This window comes from Notamacropus eugenii, chromosome 2 (genome assembly GCF_028372415.1).
Source record: "Notamacropus eugenii isolate mMacEug1 chromosome 2, mMacEug1.pri_v2, whole genome shotgun sequence".
In the NCBI taxonomy this organism is placed as follows: domain Eukaryota; kingdom Metazoa; phylum Chordata; class Mammalia; order Diprotodontia; family Macropodidae; genus Notamacropus; species Notamacropus eugenii.
Window position 1 is genome coordinate 233,021,086 of NC_092873.1, and position 22,582 is coordinate 233,043,667.

The 22,582-nt window shown below is 38.3% G+C and overlaps 1 protein-coding gene across 20 annotated transcripts in view; it reads left to right on the top strand.

Annotated features, from left to right (window-relative positions):
• LOC140526901 (utrophin-like) overlaps nt 1–22,582 on the top strand; it is a 558,532-nt gene that overhangs the window by 433,170 nt on the left and 102,780 nt on the right. For all 20 annotated transcript variants that reach the window (XR_011974583.1, XM_072643530.1, XM_072643537.1 and 17 more), the window contains 4 exons: nt 3,258–3,526; nt 9,391–9,540; nt 15,601–15,679; nt 18,435–18,495. Coding sequence is in view for 19 of the 20 variants with exons in the window: in XM_072643530.1 (XP_072499631.1) it covers nt 3,258–3,526; nt 9,391–9,540; nt 15,601–15,679; nt 18,435–18,495 (559 nt within the window). In the remaining variant the exon portion in view is untranslated. The remainder of the gene's footprint in view (nt 1–3,257; nt 3,527–9,390; nt 9,541–15,600; nt 15,680–18,434; nt 18,496–22,582) is intronic.

The following is a 22,582-nucleotide window of genomic DNA, read 5'->3' on the forward strand; positions in this document are numbered from 1 at the left end:
CTCATCGTCTTCATGTATAAAATGGGAATGCTAACATTTCAAGAATCTGTATTTGAGAATTGCTGAGATAATACAACAAAATCATGTATGTGGAGCATTTTATAATTATGAAGCACAATATAAACGCAAGCAGTTATTATCATTACTTCTATTGAAGAGATAAAGACAGGGACTCCTCATGGTCATCAGTTTGTTATTTCTTACCTGGTGCCTAGGTTTTGCTGTGCCCATTTGCTACTAGGTATGACTTAGGCAATAAACATTCCTAATATGAATATGTTTAGATCTACAATTTTTTGGAAAATCCAGAATGAAGCAAAAGTTGTTTTGTTTTTACTCAAAAGATTGTAATTATAATGAGGATCTGATTTTGATAGATGCTAAGGGTATTAAAATGCCTTTAAAGCAGCAAGAATCCCATTGTGGAAGAGGGGGGCAACTATATTAACTAACCATTTACAATGAAGTTGGGTAATGACCCCAAATGACCCAGAGAGCACCTTAATAGCTAACAAAAAACCATCCTATATTGATGAAAAATTAAGATGAACATAAGAAGACTAATTTGCACAAATGGAAAGGTATGGTTTACTTAGGAAACCTATCTTTTAACTTATTGTTGTTCAAGGCTGAAAATTGGAAATGAAATGTAAATTACTAATATTTTATTCACCTGTGTGCAATTATCAGTGATTATTATAATAAGGACTATGTTGTATGTGTATGTTTTTTAATTTCATCTAATTCTATAAGCAAAAGTACATAGAATAATAGTTTTAAGGTTAGAAGGACTCTGGAAGGGACCCTAAGAACTCATCTAATTATCCTTATTTTATAGATGAGGAAACTGAACCCTAGAAAAACTCAGCGACTTCCCCAAGGGCTTCTGTGTAACAAATGGTACTTTGGGGATCTGGATCCGTGTTGTTTGGCCGTAGACTTCTTTTTCCTAGTCTACACGTTTGGATTTTGACCCCTTTGTACTTCAGAGACCTTTAGCTATGGTGACTCTGAATTAATCCAGCTATGGCAGCTCAGAACAAAAAGGGGGGGTGGGATTCTGTCTGAAATCCTGGGGTAGAAAGGGGTGTCCTTGGATGACTTTTTGTTAATACCTATTATTATAGTTTAGACTCTGCCCACCCGGGGATGCCAAAAACTTTTGTGGCTTCATGATACGTTGTGATGGTACTGTCTCAAAGAATTCCGAGTCAGACCACCTGTAATCCAAGTATAGGCATTTATTGAGATTGATGCCTCTCATGAAGTGGGCTAAGTTGCAAGAGGAACCAGTAATTTAAGAGAAAGCAAGATGGATATTTATAGGGTAAAGATGCAATTACACTACAGAGATAATGAATATTAAAAAGGCAGGAAGAGTTTGTTAAGGGATTAGGTAATAGGGGAGGGGTCCTAGTCACAGTGGAACTGCGCATGTAAATACCTACAATATATACAGACAAATCCATTTGGGGGGGCATTGTATGGATGATAATGATATTATAATAAACCTCCCTATGTCATAAGTTCATTCTAGGTCAGCTCTTTACTATTACTGTGCAGGTATCTACTTAGGGAAGGTCCCTTCTGTTGTTTTGGGGTCTACATCCTACTTGGGCATCCTGGTGGTGCTGCTTTCTGATTGGCTGAGTATTGTGGTCCTGTCTGGGACTAGATGGATGTGGTTGTGGTTGAGTGCGTGAATGTACCTGCTGTTTCTGTGGGAAATATAAAGAATAGATCTAGGGGCATTGGCTAGCTGGAGGGAGTGGCTGGGATCCCATCCCATGTACACACCTGCTGTTTCTATGAGAAATGTGAGCTCATAGATGTGCATCTGTTGTTCTAGTGAGCAGGAAGACATATATAAGGAAGTTAGGACATTGAGCCGGGGGATGGGGGAGCAGTTTGTGAGAGGCTAGGTAGGAGCAGTGGCCCTGCTTTTCAGTGGGGCCTATAAGGAAGTTAGAATATTGGAACTGGGGGCGGCTTTTAGGATTCCATCAGCTACCTTGTTTACTTCCTGCTTGGAAGACTTCTATAACATAATGGAAAGAATGATGTTTTATGGTGGACTACAGAAAATAGCCCACAATGGGTTGTTGAACTGGTGATAGATGCCAGAAATGCCATTTAAGTTTTGGAACTCTCTCTGTAGGGAAGGAACAGATCAGAAATGATCTGGGACACAGTATCTTGAAATTTTCTGCTAAATTTTCTAAAGAAAAAATTCTCGTTTGTTTTTTTGATAGTTTCCTCCATGTTTTTCTGCCATTTTAGGAAGATAAATTTTACTTTTTTCCTTTGGTTGTTATGGGTATTAGCAATTTAAATTTATTTTTGAAGAGGTACCATTTTTCAAGGGTTGTTCTGTGATACTTAAAAGTTTGCAGGACAGGTTTGAATTACTGAATATTGAAATATTTCCATGGGTGCCCTTGTTACATTTAAATAATTGTAATAGTAATAATAACAATTCTATAATGTGTTAATGTTTTCAAAGTGCTTCACATATTGTATCTTTTTTGATCATCACAATTTCTCTAGGAGATACAGATTAATAAAAATACAAGTAAAATAACCTGAGATAGGCTTTTGAATTCATTTTAAGCATCTAAATATTTTTATTCAGGGTATTAAACCTCTGAGGTCATGGTAGACTGCCCAGAAGTTAATGATCCGAGTCGCACTGTGGTCTTCTCACACTAAGGACTCTTCTTAGTTTGGTCCAGAGTTCCACTTAGAAGAAGAAGTATTAAGAAGATTCTTTTTGCATTTACCAATTGTTCCTGTCCCTCTAAGAAAGCAGGTGGCCTTTGAAGGTTGATGTCAGTCATTTCTATTTCAGCAGCTTCTTCTTAGAGATCATTTCATCTATTCCCCTCATACTCACATGAAAGAGAAATTAGACTTGTTCTTCTTGGCTGTTGGAGGCCAAATAGGTACAAGGGGCAGAAAGATAAATTTCCATTTGATAGAAGGAAAACTTTCATTAACTGCTAAAGGTGTTCAGAGATGAACTAGACTTAAGAGGCTGTGAGTTCCTCCTTGCTTGTTATGAGACAAAAGCTGAATTAGTGCTTATTGTTCCTGAGGGCTTTTGTTTTTTTAGGACTTCTTTTAAACTATCAACAATCTCTGTTTCTCATTTCAACTCTGAGGTTCTGACGCCCAGAACTATGTATTAGGGCAAGTCAGTCCAACCCATTAGCATTATCTCTCCCAGTATAATTCACAACTACTCTTTCTTGTTTTAGAATCAACTCCTGATGAAAAAGCCCAAAGGACTGCGAAAATCATTCGCCAACAGATTTCAGAAGTGAAAGAGAAATGGGAGAACCTCAAAGCAGCCATTAAAGATTGGCAGACCCGAATTGACAAAGCACTCCAGGATGTGAACGTTCTTCGAGGAGCCATGGATGAGTTAGATGCCGCCCTCACAGATGCCGAAGAGATACGAAACCACTGGAGACCTGTACGAGATATAGATATTGACTTTTTGACAGATGTCATGGAAAACGTCAGAGTAAGTGCCTCCATGTACTATAGTAATCTAGATCCTATTGTCTTTCCTCACTTTTACTTCCAGTCTAATTGGGTGTGATCTTTTGACTTTATTAGAAAAAAAATTTAGGGCTATCTTTGAAAAGTTGGTGTTCGATTTGGGGTATGGAATTTCCTGTTGCCCCTGGCGTGTTGGGCAGTTGGGTGGCATAGTGGATATGGAGCAGTGGACTTAGAAGACTTACTAGCTGTATGATCCTGAGCAAGTCACTTAACCCTGTTTGCCTTAGTTCCCCATATGTAAAATGACCTGGAGAAGGAAATGGCAAACCACTCCAATGTTTCTGCCAAGAAAATCCCAAATGGGGTCATGAAGAGTCAGACACAACTGAAACGACTGAACAACAATAATAACCAAGTTTCCTAGACTCTTTCCTTCTTAGAACATGCCCAGAGAATGTTCAGTGTAATCAAAAAGCAAACAGTGTACAAAAATGAATGAGAATTCTTCCTTCATTTCCTGGCAGAATAATGTCATCAGGGAATGATGTAGGCTCTAAAATCTTGGGAACATTGTACAAATGCCAAGTAGAAATGATTTGAACCTTAATGATTTAGGACAAACATTAGGAATTCCAAGAAAATACCTAAAATAACCAATAAAAAAGGAGTGAAATTTGCAGCAGTACAGTACAAATAGTACAAAAGGGATAGAATTTAGAATGAATATCACTTTTATTTTGGAGTAAGGTCTCTACAATTAGGCTTTTTCCATTTCCACGTTCTTACTTTCATTGTGTTGAGTAGTTGAATAGAAAAGAGAAGAGAGAAGGTCTAATGACCCTCAGTATATTTCTTCATTGGGGAGAAAAAGGTATATCTAAGGCAGCTCCTTAGGGAGCTAAACTGTTTTGGATCACTCCTCCCTAAAACAATTCAAATCATGTAATCACAATATGTGTATGTTTGCACATTTATAGTGTGTAACAATGTGTAGCATTTATAATACTTATTTGTAGATTATATACATGTCCTGCTCTATTATGTATATTATAAAGCTTACTCAAAAATATAAATTAAAAATACATGTGAAAAAGAAAAATGAAATAATATTTGATCCTGCAGTTGAGCCATTAGGTAAGCAAGAGTAAGGGTGTAACACAATCAAATCTGCCTTTAGGAAAATCCCTTTGACAGCTGTGAAGAAGATGGATTAGAGTGGGGAGAGACTTGAGACAGGAATACTAATTAGAAGGTTATTGCAATAGTCTCGATTAGAGGTGATACAGACCTAAACTAAAGTGGTGGTTCTATGGGTGGGGGCAATTGTGAGAAATAGTTATAATAACTAGCATTTATGTAATGATGTAAGGTTTGCAAGCATCTTTGCAAGTATTATCTCAGTTGAATCTCACAACAATTCTGGGAAGTGGGTGCTATTATTATCTCCATTTCACAGAGAAGGTATCCTCATTTTACAGATATCACTACAGCTCCAACAGATGATAGTTAAGTGGCTTGGCCAGCTAGTATAGGTGTCTGAGGCTGGATTTGAACTCAGGTCTTCCTGACTCTGGGTCCAGAGATCTATCTACAGTATGACCTAGGAGATAGAACTGATAAGATATTGATGTGAGATGAAGTAAAATGAGCAGTCAAAGTGACAGTGAGTTTGAAGAAATCTGAATAACTGGAAGGTTTGTGATTACTTCAACAGTAGTAGGAATGTTTGGTAAAAGAGTTAGATTTTGAAGGAAACATAGATCGCTGTTTTTATGATGGTATAGTGAGCCATCTTTTGTCTCAGCTCTTCCTTAGGCCTTCATCACTGAATCGGCATGGCCTCAGACAAACTGAGACCTTGGAAAGACCTAATTTAGAATGGCCAATGTCACCCACTGTGTACTGTGCCATGGCCATTCATCTTGACCTTTGTCTTGCCCCTGGATTTCAATGACTCTGGAGGAAAGAGTGACCTTGTACGGCTGTGCCTCACTTATATCCATTTCACATACAAGTCAAGACATCACCCTCGTGATATCATCAGAACAAAGGATGGACAACAGTGATGTAATGATATTTCTGAATAAGACTGTAAGCCATCCATTCCTACTTATCTCCTACCCTGCCACGTCCCAATGAAAAGGAGGGAGTCACTTGTTAGTGTAGTGCAGAATCCAGTTTCTAAAAGGTGCCATCAGATGATGAGAAAAGGAGAGGTAGTTAGATTGGAATTTCCCTAATGGCACCTGCAAAACTACTTTGAGAGTAGCTAGTGGTTAGTATGGTATAGGCAGGGGTGAGGAACCTGCAGTCACAAGGTCTTCTAGGTCCTTGGTTTTGGCCTTTTGACTGAATCTTAAGTTTTATAGAACAAATCCTTTGGTTAAGGGCATTAGTTCAACAAAGTTTGGGGATCAGTCAAAAAGCTGCACTTGAGGTCCTAGAGGGCCACATGTAGCGTTAAGGCTGCAGATTCCCCACTTGTGGAATATGTTATAACTTCCCAGAGGCTGACACTCAGCCTAGAGGGAAAGGTTGGAAAGTTAAGTAGCTTGTTTCCCAGAGAGAGTAGACAGAGTAATAATGTTGAGTGATAAAGACGAGTGTGACTGTTTCCACCGGCTGTCTCAGTGAAGGTGGGTATACTACCTGTTTTGCAGCCTTCTAATTGGCTAGTCATCTTTCCCCAACTCTAACCCTGAACTGACAGGACAATTTTCCAAAAGACTATTCACTACCCCCTGTTTTTGTTTTGGAAGTTTTCTATTTTAAGGCATGCAAAAAATTCTCCTAGAGTCACTTGACTTATAGTCTGAGTAGTAGGCAGTTGTGGTGTAGGGTAAGTGAGAGTGGTATGATTTAGGAGCCACCAGAAAAGGCTTCTCTGCTTTGACCCTCTAAATGGTACTTGGAATTCCTGCATTGACTGCAGATTTGATTTGTAGTATTAAGTTCACTATTAAAAGCATAAATGTTTCTTGGGAGAGAGGATGTGTACATAATTAGCCATTAATAATTTACCTCATATTAGGTTATTGGATTAGCTAACTAGGGGCTGAAACCAAGGCTATCCAAGTTTTAATTAAGTTGAAAGAAGTCAGTAAAGGTCCAGGAGACTAACTGACAGGCTTGGAGAGATAAAACCCAGTCAGTGAGAGCATAGGAGTGGTTAATCTTCTGGTCCTGAGTATTTCCAAACTTAATGCTACACTGGTCTTGGATACCAAAATTTGGTTCTTTACTGAGCCCTAAGTTAATGCCTCATTAACTTGTTGGAACCTTGTTGAGATTTGTTTGTCTGACACAGTCTCTGAGAAATGAGGGTTGCTTGCACTCAAAAATGAGACACTTTGAGTAGAACTTTAGTGGAGGAAATCTAGTGCTTTGCTTTTTCCTCTTATCATCCCTGTATGATTAGGAGTGTAAGCTTAGCTTATTTGGAAACCCTGATTCACTTTCAGAATAGTCCCATTCTCAAGGCCCAAAACACTTTCTTAGGTTGTTATGTCCAAAAATTGAAACCAGATTTAGAATTTTGACATTTTTCTAGAATTTCACCAGATCCTTAGCTTAAAAAAAAAATACAAACTGACAACTAACTAGTTATATTTGAGGAAGTATATTTTAAGTTTGTGAGATTATTATTGCAGGAGATAGTTCTACTTTTTTTCCAAAGTTAATGAAATCCCTATTAAATTTTCTTCCATAAATGTGAACCTTTGCTAATACAAGCCATCATATATGTATATCTGTTATCCAAAGATCTTTAGAGATTTCCTTCATCTACTGTCAGAAATGCTGTGCTGAGAAACGGAGTCTCCAGGAAGGAGGAGAGTTACTTGTAATATGGAAAAGGGAATCTTCATCTCCTTTTGAAGAGTTTTATGCTTGCTTTTGTATACCTACCTCCAAGAGCTTCTTTTTAGTGCTTGACATTTAAGCAAGTTCTAAACAAGCTGTTGGGAACAGCTCTTTGTTCTGGTATTGTGAAGCCATTTGTCATATCTTGATGGCATTTTTGTAGAGAAGAATAAAAGTCTATTAACTTTTCGTTGCCATTAAACACACATGCAAGCACACACAGACGACTGGCATCCCAGGAAGTGAGTGGCAGTCTATAGGCAGACATGAAAACCAAAATGCTCCCCTAGCCAGGAGTAGTCCATTCTTCTAATGCTACTGATCACAGAGGATTTCAGGAGAAACTGGGATAATTGAATTCCCCAGAAAGACTCCATTTTTCCAGTGACTTTTGACTTATTTTAATAATATTTAGCAACAGTATGTGTCTCAACTAGCAATTGCTTTTATCTGCTTGCATTTACAGAATGGTTTGATGCATCTTTTCAATTAAAATAAAACATCTTTAATTTTTAAAGTAATGCTTTTCTTGGGTTTAATTGAAATTAGGTTTCTTTAGAAATTTTAATTGAATAATTTTAATGTATGTCATGTTGATTTCCCTTGAAAATTATATGTTTGGCATGTTCTTACTTCCAGAAAAAAATGTTGAAATTTTTCTTTAACTGAGTTTTTAAACAAAATAGTTTAGGGATAAAGAAGTCATTTTTATTAAATGATCTGTCACTGACTCCCATAGACTTAAATGATCTTTAAATATATTTTTCATTTTTTCCCCAGCATTAGTCTGCCTGCAGTATACATCGATTACCATGAAACTATCAGAGCTATTAAAGTAATTCTCTTAATAATTCATTAGCTACTCATGGATGCTCCAGCAAGAATTTTGGAGCATCCATTTTGAAATATGTTTCTGGTGACAACTAGGTGAAATTGCTCTTTGCTTTTCTCCACGAAGTTCTGATACTTCTGTATTTAAAGGAGAAAATATCTATTCATGTGAAAATTTTTGTGCTGCTCATAGAATCCTGCTAGTAATCAAGCAGATAAATGTAAGATTGTTATTAATTATAAAGTATCATGTATAATGCAGGAAGTGTTCCCTACTTAAATATGGGTTACAGTCTAGAAGCTTAATTATAAGTTATTTCTTTGCAATTTAGAACACATTTTCCCCTAATAGCAATGACATCAATAATAATTGGTTTCCCATACTAAGCCACAAAAATCTATTTAACCTACCAGCTAGTTGAAGTGCTATTTGTTATCAATTCAGGTAGTAGAAAAAAGTAGAATTACAGTAATATAAATTTTGTATTTTGTTCACTGAAGCATATTCTGTCCCCCAGATGGAAACACTCTCTCATCTTCCTATAATCCAATAGCACTTATTGCAGTTCTGCCTTAGGATTATTTTTATCCTTTTCTTCTATTAGATTGTAAACCTTCTGAAGACAGTAGTTCATCTTTATTCAGTCAGTAAATATTTATTAAGCCCCTACTATGTGCTTGGCACTTTGCTAAGTATATATAAAAAAGGCAAAAGGCAGTGCCCTGTCCTCAAGGAGCTCAAAATACAATACTCCATAGTGCCCTGCATGGTACTGTGTTCGTAGTTGGTATTAAGAAATATTTGACACATTAAATTAAGGATAATTGGACCTAATTAGAAAACAGTGTAGATGTAAGTAGAAGCTCTGGTGAAGTAAAACTCTTTTGAAATAGTACTCTTGTGCTTGAAAAATAAGAAGATGAATGAAGCACAGAATGGATATGATAGAGGTGTTCAAGATAGAATCTGATCAAAGTGTTATTTTGAATATGTTCTATAGCTTCAGTCATTGAACTAGCAGCGCCATCAACCACAGGGTTATATTGGTAAGTCCTTTTTTTCGAGTTCATCACTGCAGCATTTTTTCTCTCATAATGGTCTTTGCCCTTTTCTGAGGAAATCAAGATGGGGTGTTACTTTTCATTATGTTCTTTTCAGGTGGTCTTAATCCTTTTTTCCTTTTATTCCAGGACTTTAAAGAAGAAGAGATTGAACCAATTGGCCTAAAAATTCAAACAATGAATGATTTATCCAGTCAGCTGTCTTCTCATGACTTCCGTCCATCTGCAAACCTGTATCAGGAGCAGGGAGATCTTAAAAAGCGCTGGAAATATTTACGGGTATGACTTCATTCCTTTTCCTTTTGGAGAAATATTCCTGGGATTTTTTCCCCCTTCTCCCTTTTTGCTCCAAATATTTTTTTTCCTTTTTCCATTTTTTTTTTTTTAGCCAATTGTCCTGGTTAATAATTTCACCGTGAAATAAAATGAGAGCTCTATCAAGTTAACAAATATTTATGAGGCCTCTGCTATTGGACAGATTCAGTGTTAGATGCTGAGGATGCAAAGAAAGGTAGAAAAAACTTCTTGTCCATAGGGAACTCACAATCTTTTAGGGGAAACAACATTCAAATATACATACGTAAGTTACACATGTAACACATGTGTATATTTTATAGCTATATCTAAAAATACATATACATGCATACAACCTACATGATAAATTGTAGATAATGTCAAAGGGAAAGTGTCAGCCTTATGGGGTCCAATAAGGGCTTCTTTTGGAATATGGGAATTTATCTGAGATTTGAGGGAAGCCAGGAGGTCATGCAGAGTCAAGGAAGTAGAGAATTCCAGACAGGGTTAACATGGTTAAAAAGCCCAGATTCAGGTGGTTGAGAACCCTATGCATAGTATAGGAACACTCTGGAGTTTGTGGAAAGGAGTAAGTATAAGACTGGAAAGGTAGGAGGGGGCCAGGTTATAAAGTGCTTTTTAGTGTCTTGAGCTGTAACCTCACATAAGTAGTTAATTTATCTTGTGTTAATAGGGCTTTAATTTTTGAAGCTTAATTAACATGATATTTTAGCAAATTACAAATAAGTCAGATGATAATAATGGAAACATTTGAAAGTGGAAACATTTCTATTATAATAGGTCATGAAGAAATAATTTTTCCTACATTGTTCCTACCTTTTTTTTTGCAGAAATAAACATTCTGCTGTCTTCACCTTCTTTTATTTCTGCCTCACCATTTGTGCATTTTGATCCAAGAACCTATTTTTCCCTAACCACCCTGATCCCATTCTTGCTCCTGGCTCTGGCCTTTCTGATTCCTTTCTTTTGATACCTCTTTTTTCAATTCTACACTGTTTTACCTTAGTAAATATTAAGGAAAAAATTTCTTCATGGCTTCTTATTAAAAAAATAAATCTGTGTGTACGCCACAAAGCTAAAGAATGTTGCTACTGCGGCAGAGCCAAGATGGCGGAGTAGAAAGATGCACATACACATAGCTCCGAACCCACAACCCATAGAACGGCTATAGGGAAGTAACTCACGGGGAATTCTGCACCCAGAGGCCATGAAACATTGGAGCGAGGGAGATTTCTATTCCGGAGAGACCTGCAAACCTCTCGCGGGGGGTCCTTTGCTCTGCGGACTGGGCGCCGGGACTGGGAGCTGAGTGCAGCTCTGCCGCGGTCGCGGCACCGAGAGGAAAAGATCCGAGCGGGCTTCAGGGATGGGATCTCCAGCGGCCACGCGGGTCCATCCACCCACAGAGGGACCTGCAAACCTCTTGCAAAAGGTCCGTCGCGCTGCAGACACGGAGCCCAGCCCAGACTTGCCCCTGCCGCGGCACCGAGAGGTACAGATCCGAGCAGGCTTCAGGGACGGGATCTCCAGTGGCTGCACAAGTCCCTCCACCCACAGGTGACGTGGGTCGGTGAGAGAGTCTCTTTGGCGGGTCGAGAGGGGAGTGGGGTGCCCCCATAACTCAGGCCCCCCCGGGAGGCAGAAGCTGAGAGGTGGCTGCAGACAGGGGCTCCCCAAGGGGGCAGGAGCCTGGATCCATTGTGGAAGGTCTGTGCATAAACCCCCTGAGGGAACTGAGCCTGAGAGGCGGCCCTGCCCCGACCTGACCACCTGAACTTAATTCTCACACTGAATAGCAGCCCTGCCCCCGCCAAAAGCCCTAAGGCTGGAAGCAGCATTTGAATCTCAGACCCCAAACACTGGCTGGGAGGATCAGGAGGCGAGGTGGGTGTGAGGAGAATATTCAGAGGTCAAGTCACTGGCTGGGAAAAATGCCCAGAAAAGGGAAAAGAAATAAGACTATAGAAGGTTACTTTCTTGGTGAACAGGCATTTCCTCCCTTCCTTTCTGATGAGGAAGAACAATGCTTACCATCAGGCAAAGACACAGAAATCAAGGCTTCTGTGTCCCAGCCCACCCAATGGGCTCAGGCCATGGAAGAGCTCAAAAAGAATTTTGAAAATCAAGTTAGAGAGGTAGAGGAAAAGCTGGGAAGAGAAATGAGAGACATGAAGTCAAAGCATGAACAGCAGATCAGCTCCCTGCTAAAGGAGACCCAAAAAAAATGTTGAAGAAAATAACACCTTGAAAACTAGCCTAACTCAATTGGCAAAAGAGATTCAAAAAGCCAATGAGGAGAAGAATGCTTTCAAAAGCAGAATTAGCCAAATGGAAAAGGAGATTCAAAAGCTCACTGAAGAAAATAGTTCTTTCAAAATTAGAATGGCACAGATGGAGGCTAAGGACTTTATGAGAAAGCAAGAAATCACAAAACAAAACCAAAACAATGAAAAAATGGAAGATAATATGAAATATCTCATTGGAAAAACAACTGACCTGGAAAATAGATCCAGGAGAGATAATTTAAAAATTATGGGACTACCTGAAAGCCATGATCAAAAGAAGAGCCTAGACATCATCTTTCATGAAATTATCAAGGAAAACTGCCCCGAGATTCTAGAACCAGAGGGCAAAATAAATATTCAAAGAATCCACAGAACACTGCCTGAAAGAGATCCAAAAAGAGAAACTCCTAGGAACATTGTGGCCAAATTCCAGAGTTCCCAGGTCAAGGAGTGCCAGGCCTAGAGGCCTGTGGGCTACCCGAGTCTTTCTTACCTCACCTCCCGAGGTCTTCGGCTGGCCACGCTGGGTGTGCATATGAGAGAAAGGACGTTCCAGAGTCGAACAAGGGTTGAGCTTTATTTCAGGGTCTCGGTTACAAGTGCAGGGGATTCTTCCTTAGGAGGGAGAGAGAGAGGGATCTCCCAAGGAGGCAAAGATCTTACAATAAGAGATTGGAAGGAGAAGTACAAGCGGGGAGAGAGGGGGAGGGGAGAGAAGGAGAAGAGGAAAAGCGGAGCCTTGTGTCCTCTTTGGCTCCTCACTTGCTAAGAGAGCTTTCAGGCTTCCCTGATCCTACTTAACTCTCCAGTCACATAGTTTGCATCTAAATACCGTGCTGTTAGATAACAATAGTGTGCCCAGATCCGGGACAATCTCGAGGGCGGGGAGATCTCTCTCCCATCACGTTTCTCACGGGAAGAGGCGGAAATACACGCGATAGCTCGGTTCACCTTGATTCCCAGCCGTTTCCTGGGGGGGTCTCGTGAGAGCTCTAAGATTTAGAAGTTCCCACCTTTACCCACCCGAGACTGTCCACACGGAATTGAGCTTCCAACCCCAACAAAGGAGAAAATATTGCAAGCAGCTAGAAAGAAACAATTCAAGTATTGTGGAAATACAATCAGGATAACACAAGATCTAGCAGCCTCTACATTAAGGGATCGAAGGGCATGGAATAGGATATTCCAAAAGTCAAAGGAACTAGGACTGAAACCAAGAATCACCTACCCAGCAAAACTGAGTATAATACTTCAGGGGAAAAATTGGTCTTTCAATGAAATAGAGGATTTTCAAGCATTCTTGATGAAAAGACCAGAGCTGGAAAGAAAATTTGACTTTCAAACACAAGAATGAAGAGAACCATGAAAAGGTGAACAGCAAAGAGAAGTCATAAGGGACTTACTAAAGTTGAACTGTTTACATTCCTACATGGAAAGACAATATTTGTAACTCTTGAAACATTTCAGTATCTGGGTACTGGGTGAGATTACACACACACACATGCACACACGCACACATACATAGAGAGACAGAGTGAATTGAAGAGGATGGGATCATATCTTAAAAAAAAAATGAAATCAAGCAGTGAAAGAGAAATATATTGGGAGGAGAAAGGGAGAAATTGAATGGGGCAAATTAACTCTCATAAAAGAGGCAAGCAAAAGACTCATTAGTGGAGGGATAAAGAAGGGAGGTGAGAGAAAAACATGAAGTCTACTCTCATCACATTCCACTAAAGGAAAGAATAAAATGCACAGTCATTTTGGTAGGAAAACCTATCTCACAATACAGGAAAGTGGGGGATAAGGGGACAAGCAGGGTGGGGGGGATGATAGAAGGGAGGGCATGGGGAGGAGAGTGCAATTCGAGGTCGACACTCATGGGGAGGGATAGGATCAAAAGAGAATAGAAGTAATGGGGGACAGGATAGGATGGAGGGAAATATAGTTAGTCCTATACAACACAACTTTTATGGAAGTCATTTGCAAAACTACACAGATTTGGCCTATATTGAATTGCTTGCCTTCCAAAGGGAAGAGGTGGAGAGGGAGGGAGGTAAAGAAGTTGCAACTCAAAGTGTTAGGATCAACCTTCGAGTAATGTTCTTGCCACTAGGAAATAAGAAATACAGGTAAAGGGGTATAGAAAGCTATCTGGCCCTACAGGACAAAAGAGAAGATGGAGACAAGGGCAGAGAGGGATGATAGAAGAGAGAGCAGATTGGTCATAGGGGCAATTAGAATGCTTGGGTTTGGGGGGGGGAGGGGATAAAAGGGGAGAAAATTTGTAACCCAAAATTTTGTGAAAATGAATGTTAAAAGTTAAATAAATTTAATTAAAAAAAAAAAAAGAATGTTGCTACCCAGTATTCATTTGTGGGGTGACTGCCTCATTTCCAGTGGGTAAGAGGTAGCAGAAATAAACAAGATTTTCCAAAACCTTGCATGATAGCTCAGGTGGAGTACTGGAGGCAGAAGGATTATTTGTGTCACACTATATCTTAAGGCTTAGAATTGTAACTAAATGAAATTTAAAATTTGGTGTTTCCAAAGAAAAATGTTTTTTGGATTTTTTGATTTGATAATATTGACAGAGTTAGGATGCATATGTGCAGATATTCTTACCTAGTTGACAGTTTTTTGCAGCATATGACACTCAATCTGGACTGAAATGTTTGCGTAGTAAGGCGCAGTATGTAAGTTGCCACCTGTGCTTTCTTTGTGAATAATCACAGAAAACAAAATTTGTCTTTATTTCTAATTCTTATTTGTTTTCATTGGAAGACATTCTTATAATCCAGTTTGATTTACTTCCCATTTTGTTTCTATTGCCTTTCATCTTCAAAGACAAGGAATTAGAATATGTAATTTTTGAAAGAGAATGCATATTCTGTCTCCCTTGTCTCTAATATTGGTAAACTACAGAGCTCAGGTGTTAACTGCTGGGTGGATAGTAGAGAGAAATCTGACCTAAGAGGCAAAATCGTTAACGCTGCAGAAACAACCTTTTGTGTTTGTTTCTCTGATTATAATTAATAGTGTGTGAAACAATCTTTTTTGTGTGTTTGTTTCTCTGATTATAATTAATAGTGTGTAGACGGTATCGAAACATGGTATAATTTAATTAGCCCTCGAGGATGAAGCTTGACCCATCAAAATTCAGAGAAACACATGTTCTCAGATGTTTGCCTCTTCGAAAGGCAGCTGTGAAACTGAGGATCTAAATGCGACCAGCTGAATATAGATATAGACAAAGATAAGAAATTCTCTTGATGAGAGAATTGTTTACCTCTGACTTTTCACTTGCTTCTAGGATCTATGATGAGGTGGAAACCACAAATGATAAAAAGGCAGGAGACCTGGCTTTTAAGCTTAGCTCTGTCAGTAACTAGCAGTCTACCTGCTGGTGAGTTACATGATTTCTCTAGGCTCTAGCTTCTTCATTTGTAAAAACGAGGGAGCTGAACTACATACCCTGTAAAGTTCTCTGCTGGTCCACAATCATAGAATTACTCCAGCTTTCACTAACTTTCTTGTTTCCTTCTTTTAAGGGTCACTTCTCCATTCTCTTACCCATGTAAATTCAGAGACAGTGTGTAGAACCATCCAGGTTTCCTATATTGTCATGTTTAAATCTGAGATTATGATTATAGTTTGAATTCTTTTTCCTTGGAATAAAGAGAATTCTGTTTCAAAACTCAATTTGTTTTGTTTTGTTTTTTTCCATGGATTCATATAGATTTCAGCACAAGACCGCCTTAAGGAGCTTATGGATGCCCAAAGAAATCTTGTGAAATATTCTCAGCGTTTTCTCGCTTGTAAGTAATAATAAAGATGCTTGAACTCATAGTACTTATTATTAAATTTAGCTTTTTGTTTTCTTTCACTCAGAAATTCTTTTTTCTGTAGATACTTAAATCCTTAATAAAAGAGTTAATGCTTAAGGGATCCCGTATAGAACAAAATAATTAACTTGCCTTTCTTTTTCAATATTTTTCAGTTATAGCCTAAATTCTACCTTTTTCTGCAACTTACATAGTTCCCATAATTATGACTTCCTTTATTTGAATTTTTCCTAGTTTGTAGATCTTAGTAAATCATTAGTTGATCATTAGTAAATTACATTATAATACATTAAGGTTAATAATTTTCTGCTTGTATTCTTTTACCATCACCTTCTGTCATCTGCAGTTGGAGCTCATCTAGCTTATATGAGGATTATTACATTTATTGTTCACCTGTGTACCAAGATAATTTTTTTCTAAATTTACTCTTGTTAATCTTGGTGGAGAAAATCATATTGCTAAATTTTGTTGTAATTAGTTTGAATTTTTACTGATTGTTTCCATAATCTCAAAGTACCCTGATATTTAAATAAAATCTAATAATATTTCAAAATTGAATGCATTTTATAATTAAAAAAATAATAGACTAACGTGTATCAGCATTGGGGTTAAGGTTCTGTTTTAGAAAATTATTTATCAGCTTGAATGAGACTCTAACCTTTGATCCAGCTATCATTTGTGAAAACATAAAGCAAACCTAGATTCAGGAGGAATGGGGGAATGAGATTATGAAATTCATATTTCTTTGTGAAAATTCAGCTCATCACCTTTTAATATTTGAAACTAGAGATACTAATGGAGGCTGAGGTTAAGTCATTCAGACAAATAATTAAAGTTGAAAAAGGAGCATAAATAGGACCTTAATGTACTAATTGACTTGAGTCATGGATTATGTAAAATAAATAAATAAAAGCCCATTTGATTAGGCTTTAGAATTAATACTAACCTTTTAGTCCTGTGCCAAAAGAAATCAGTTGACTGGCCCTATGAGTAATTTTATATACTATACAAAATATAGTATATTTTGCTTGAGTTCTGTCCCCTTTTTGGTTTATTTTTCATAGTGAGGTTAATTTCTAATGAAGGGAATTGTTACTGTGCTGATTAGAGACAAATATTTATAATATAGAGGTCAGAAAAATTTGGTGGCCATTGTAGGAGTATCATTGGTAAGAGTGTGTTTCAAGTATCAGATGGAAATTTAATAAAATGGTGTTTTCAGGGCAGTATTTAACTATCACTTGTAATCTCTTTCCTCCTTAAAATTACTTGAAATACACAGGTACACAACATATTCTCAGAACCAGGCTAAGTAAAGCAATACTCAATTATATACTTCAAAAAAATCTGCCAGATTTCAGACTAATATTTTTGTTCAGTCAGTCACTCTTTGTGTTTGACTCTCCATGAGTCCACGGACTATTTTATTCTAATGGGGTTCTTCTGGCAAAGATTTTGGAATGGTTTGCCATTTCCTTCTCCAGTGGAACACCTTTTTTTTTTCCTTCAGAGCTCTTTACTGTGTCTTGGTCGGCATAGCCTGAGCCCCTCTGCCAAAACAAAGCAGTGATCCAGGAGGAACTTTTTTAGGCAAATGGGTTTAGTGACTTACCAAGGGTTACACAGCTAGTAAGCATCTGAGGCTGGATTTGGACTTAGGGCTTCCTGTCTCTAGGACTAGTACTCTATGTACTTTGCTACATAGCTGCCCCTCAGATGAATAAACCATAATATAAGTTGTGATGTTATAGTTTCTTGATATTTCATCTAAAACTGTTTTGCAACTTTATAGAGCTAATTAATTGCCCTAGTTTTCAATGACCACCCAGGTAATTTCTGTGTATTTTAATTTTTACTTTTCAGTTTAATATTTTAGTATTTCTAAGATCTGTAATTTCATTGGTATGAATATTCTGATGACTATTCAATATACCTTGCTAGAACTCAGTAAATGGTTTTCAAGAGTTTTTGTGGCCAAAAGGACCCACAAAACATCACTCTTTTGCCTGCTACCTAATGATCTTCCTTGCACTTAGTTAGGCTAGTCTTCTGAGGATAGACAGAGGGCTGGCACATCACTGGGGGAATACTCAGTGCTTTGACTTGAGGTCACAGCTTACAAGCACAGCCTTGAACCCAGAGTCATCTCCCCACCATGATGGGGCATTAGAGTAGGACCTTAGTGGTTTTCAGTTTTCCACATAATGGAATTAGTCAAATGCTTCCCATGCCGCATTATCCCTGATCACCTTAAGGTCATATATAGTTAAATAAACAATATAGACAGCCTGAAAAATTAGAGCACAAAAATCTGTCACTTTTTACTACCTCAATACATTTCACAAAAACATAGTTGGCTTTCATTTCCTCATTACCTTGCATATGCTGGTGAAACATGTTTCATCACAATTTCTAAAAACATACACCACCACACATTTTTTAATGGTGGAAACCAGAAATTTTTTTTTCAGTCTTCTTTCAGCTAGTTGTATCATGTCTGCCCCTCTGGAGGTAGCAAAGAATGAATGTTTTATTTTTTGCTTTGCCTCAAATAAATCTTTGACACTGTAACACTGCATCATGGTTTAATCTAGCTGATTTTACAATTAGAGATCTGCAAGTGAATTGGAGCCCTTCATATTTGATATAAAAACCAGATTCAGTTGCTTTGAATTATGTACACAGTTTTTAGGATGAATGTTTATAATGTCTTCCTTTGTTTCCACAGTTTCAGTCGAGTCTCCATGGGAGAGGTCTGTTTCACAAACCACAGCACCATACTATGTCAAGTAAGTTGCCTTTGGCTCTCATTAATGATACTGAGAAAACAGCACCACAGAACAAGTGTTGATCTGTATTTATAGAGTAAGTTCCCTCATCAGGGGTTGCCTGTGCCAATGAAATCACATCTTTGGACCATAAATATGCAGGGAAATGGACCAGTGATGAGAAGAGAGCCAGTATGGCTAAAATTAGACTTGCCTTCAAGTCAAGAAAAATTGTGTTATGTCATGCTTCTAATTCCTAATGGCTAAACCATTGAATGTAAGGGCAGGGGCTCTTTGATATTTTGGTACCTTGGACAGAGCTTTCAAGGGAGCATACCATGAGTAAAGACTTGCTGATTGATTCCTTGGGTGGTCACAGGCTAGTCATTTTACCTTTCAGTGCCTCAGGCATCTCTGTAAATCTATTGAGTTAGAGATAAGTTGTTGATTTCCATTACTGCAGAGAATTTCCCTGCACAGAAGAAATTCTATTTCTTACCTCTCTAGTGTCCCTTCTCTCCCCCAATTTTTTTTCCTAAGGTTTGTTAGGTGCTAACAATACAAACATGAGCATCATCACAGACTCCTCCCTCAAGGCACTTACAGTCTGGAGAGGGGATTGAGGGGGTCATAATATGTATGCAAATAAGGAGAATATTTCAGGCCTGTCCAAGATGCTATTTCCACCTTTCTTCCCTCCACCCTTCACTCTTATCACCTTCCATCCTGTCTGAATATATGTTCATATACATTGTTTTGCCTTCCCTTGAGAATATGAGATCCTTGAGGGCAACAGCCATTTTTTGCCCCTTTTTTGCATCCCTAGTGCCTGGCACATAGGAAATGCTTGTTGACTGACTGTTTAGAATGTGACAGGAGCAAGGGAGAAATTAAGGTAGAATGTAATTTGTACAAATGTTTTTCTTCTTCAGTCCAAGACTGAGTCTGCTGGGAGTTTGATGAAGAATGAGAAAGGGGAATGCTTTGTCTCTGATTGTCCAAATACTGTTTATTGATCAGCCAGTCAGTCATTGAGCATTTATTGAAAACTAACTATATACCAGGCATTATGCCAAACCCTAGGAATACAAAAGGTGGGGGAGGGGAATCATAATCCCTGTCCTGGAGGAGTTCCCATTCTGACCTACTCTATGTAGTCATTGTTAGCTTCCTTTATATAAAATCAGATATTTTATACCTGTAGCTCCTCCTTATTGGGATATGTTACCAGGCTCAGTCTCCTTAGGAAAATAGCAAGAGGGACTAAAAAAGTAATTCTCCCTTTAACAATCTCAGCTAACCTAAGAGTTCTGATCATAGCAAGTGGGTATTTCTCAAAAATATTCATAGTATTGATAATGCAGGCAAAGGAGTCATGCGGTTGTTATCAAAGAAGGAAGCTAACAATGGCTACATATCGCAGGTCGCAATGGAGGTTGTCGATGTCAGGCTACTGTAAATACTATTCAGATGCTAAAATGTGTAGAAATCCAATATTGGAACAGATCATCCATAACAAAATGTCATAGTACAGTGGTATGAGCACTAGTTCTGAAGCTGGAAGACTAGGTTCTACTGCCACCTTTGACACTTGCTTGCTAGCTATATGACCTTGAGTGAATTATTTAACTTTTCTGGGCCTCAGTTCCCTCATCTGTAATAAGAGATTTGACTATGTGACCTCAGAGAACCCTTCCATCTTTAAGGCAATGATCGTATGTATTGATCAGTGAAAGACAAAGTTAATTGGCCTCAGAAAGGTATTTGAGAGACTCTTTAACCCCTTCTCACCCTCCAAGTGGAGTTGCTGAATAGAATCTTTATGACTGCTCTAGCTCAATGAGGAGTGCCTGCCCGCTAGAAGTATCTCCATTTATCTCATATATATCTGTATGCAGTTGTTTGTACATTGTGTCCCCCATTAGAGGGCAAACTCCTAAAAGACTGGGATCATGTTTTGTGTTTCTTTCTATCCCCACTACTTAGCCTAGTGCTTGGTGCTTGGCAAACAGTAGATGCTTAATAAATGCTTGTTGACTTTACAAACAGAGCATGTAGTAAGAGCTTTTGGATTAGATGAAAGTGATGCACGTGAAAGGATTCAAGGATTTGGTCTTGGAACTTTGATGTGGTTTTTCTGTGATGTGGTCTGTAAATCTTTATTGAGAGATATTTAAAAGAGTAAACTGGACTGTAATGATGGGCAGGTAGGAAAGAAATTGTCTTTTGAAAGAAGGTGAGCACTTTGGGGCCATTATGGTCACATTAGAGTGCAGCACAGATTCCAAAAATAAGCAGTCTTAGTGGACCAGTCTGGTTTGTGGGAAGCTGGGATAAGGGAACCATTTCCAGTGCAGTTTCTATTTGTGAGAAATATTAAAGCCAGAAGGGCTTTAGAAACTCATCTTACCAATGAGTGATGTGACATGCCCAAGGGTATACAGGTGCCAAGTGGCAGGGTCAGAATTCAAAGCCAGATTTTCTGATTTAAAAATCTATTTTTTCCTCCAATGCATCATACTGCCCTTGATACACTGATGCCCCAAACAGTTTAAGACATTTTGAATGTGAATTGCTTGCTTTCTTTTAAGTTAATAGCATCAGATCTATTACATCACAACTATTTCTGCTTTCAGTTGAATTGAAGACATGTCTATTAAGTACCTTCTTTGTATAAACCACTATGCTGGGCTCCAAGGATATAAAGGCAGACAAATGTGACCTACAGGCCTCCTTCTCAAATAACTTGCAATCTAATAGGCATAAAATGGCATGTAAACAAATAATGGTACATGCCAGTGTGATGAGTAGGGGGAAATAGGACCAGCCAAGCTACTATAAGAAATTAGAAGTGGGAGAGATCCCTTTCTTCTGGAGTGGTGAGAGAACGTTTCCTGGCACAGAGGGCATCCAATTTGGACTTTGAAGGAAGGGAAAGATTTTTATGAGAGTAGAGGCCAGAAACTTCATTGTAGGAACAAGGGCTATGTGAGTAAAACCTAACTACAGTATGACATTGAACAATAATAACAACACAACATATGTGTAGCACTTGCTATCTGCCAGGCATTGTAAATATAGCACTTCTCACAAACATGGAAGATCTGTCACAGGAGAGATGAAATGTTTTTCACCTGAAAAACAGGAGAAGATAGATATTTTCAAGAGAAAAACTCTTGTTTTCCAGTTTTTAGTTAGATGCTTTACTCCGGTAATATACTGACATTTAAAAAAATCTATTGAAAGATATCCTTTTCTTGTTCAGTGAGCATATTTAAGAATGTTCTCCCTTGACAAACGTTTGCTAATTATAATGTGCCTACTAGTTTTGTTGTTGTTTTTTTTGTTGTTGGATTTTTTTTTTTTTTGGCAAATTCCAGTTCTTTGCATGTTCTGTTTGTTAGTATGTGTACCGAATACTGTCTCTTAGGAGAGCCAGAGTTCATAAATGAGTGATGTAGAGATTGAAAGAGTAGGGAGGAAGACAGGTCCTGAGACTTCAGCTCAGCAGTGACAATGACCTCTTTGTATATAGGGGCAGCTTTTAATATCCTAACTCTGAAAAAGTGTCTTAGGAGGTGTTGGGAGCTAATGAGATTGAAGGGCTTTAATAAACAGAATTTATGCTTCTGTATGAGTGGTGTCTCTGTCAACTAGCCTGTTCTTATTATAACCACAATCTTATGGTGCTTTTGATAATATTTTGTGACTTAATGTTTTCACAAATTTCATCTCATCCTATTCTCACAGCAACCCTGTAAGGAAAGCCTGGGCAATTATCACCACCCCCATTGGCAGCTAGGTGTTGCAGTGGATAGAGCCTGGAGTTAGGAAGACTCATCTTCCTGAGTTTGAATATGACCTCAGACACTTAGCAGCTGTGTGACCCTGGGCAAGTCATTTACCCTATGTTTGCCTCAACTTTAAAATGGGAATAATAACAGGACCTACCTCCCAGGTTTTTTGTGAAGATCAAATATTATTTAAGTATTTAGTTAGCACAGTGTCTGACACATAGTAGGCACTGTATACTCATTCATAACCCTTCCATTTGAAGATAAGGAAACTGAGGCTCAGAGAAGTCTAACAGCATACCTAAGCATACACA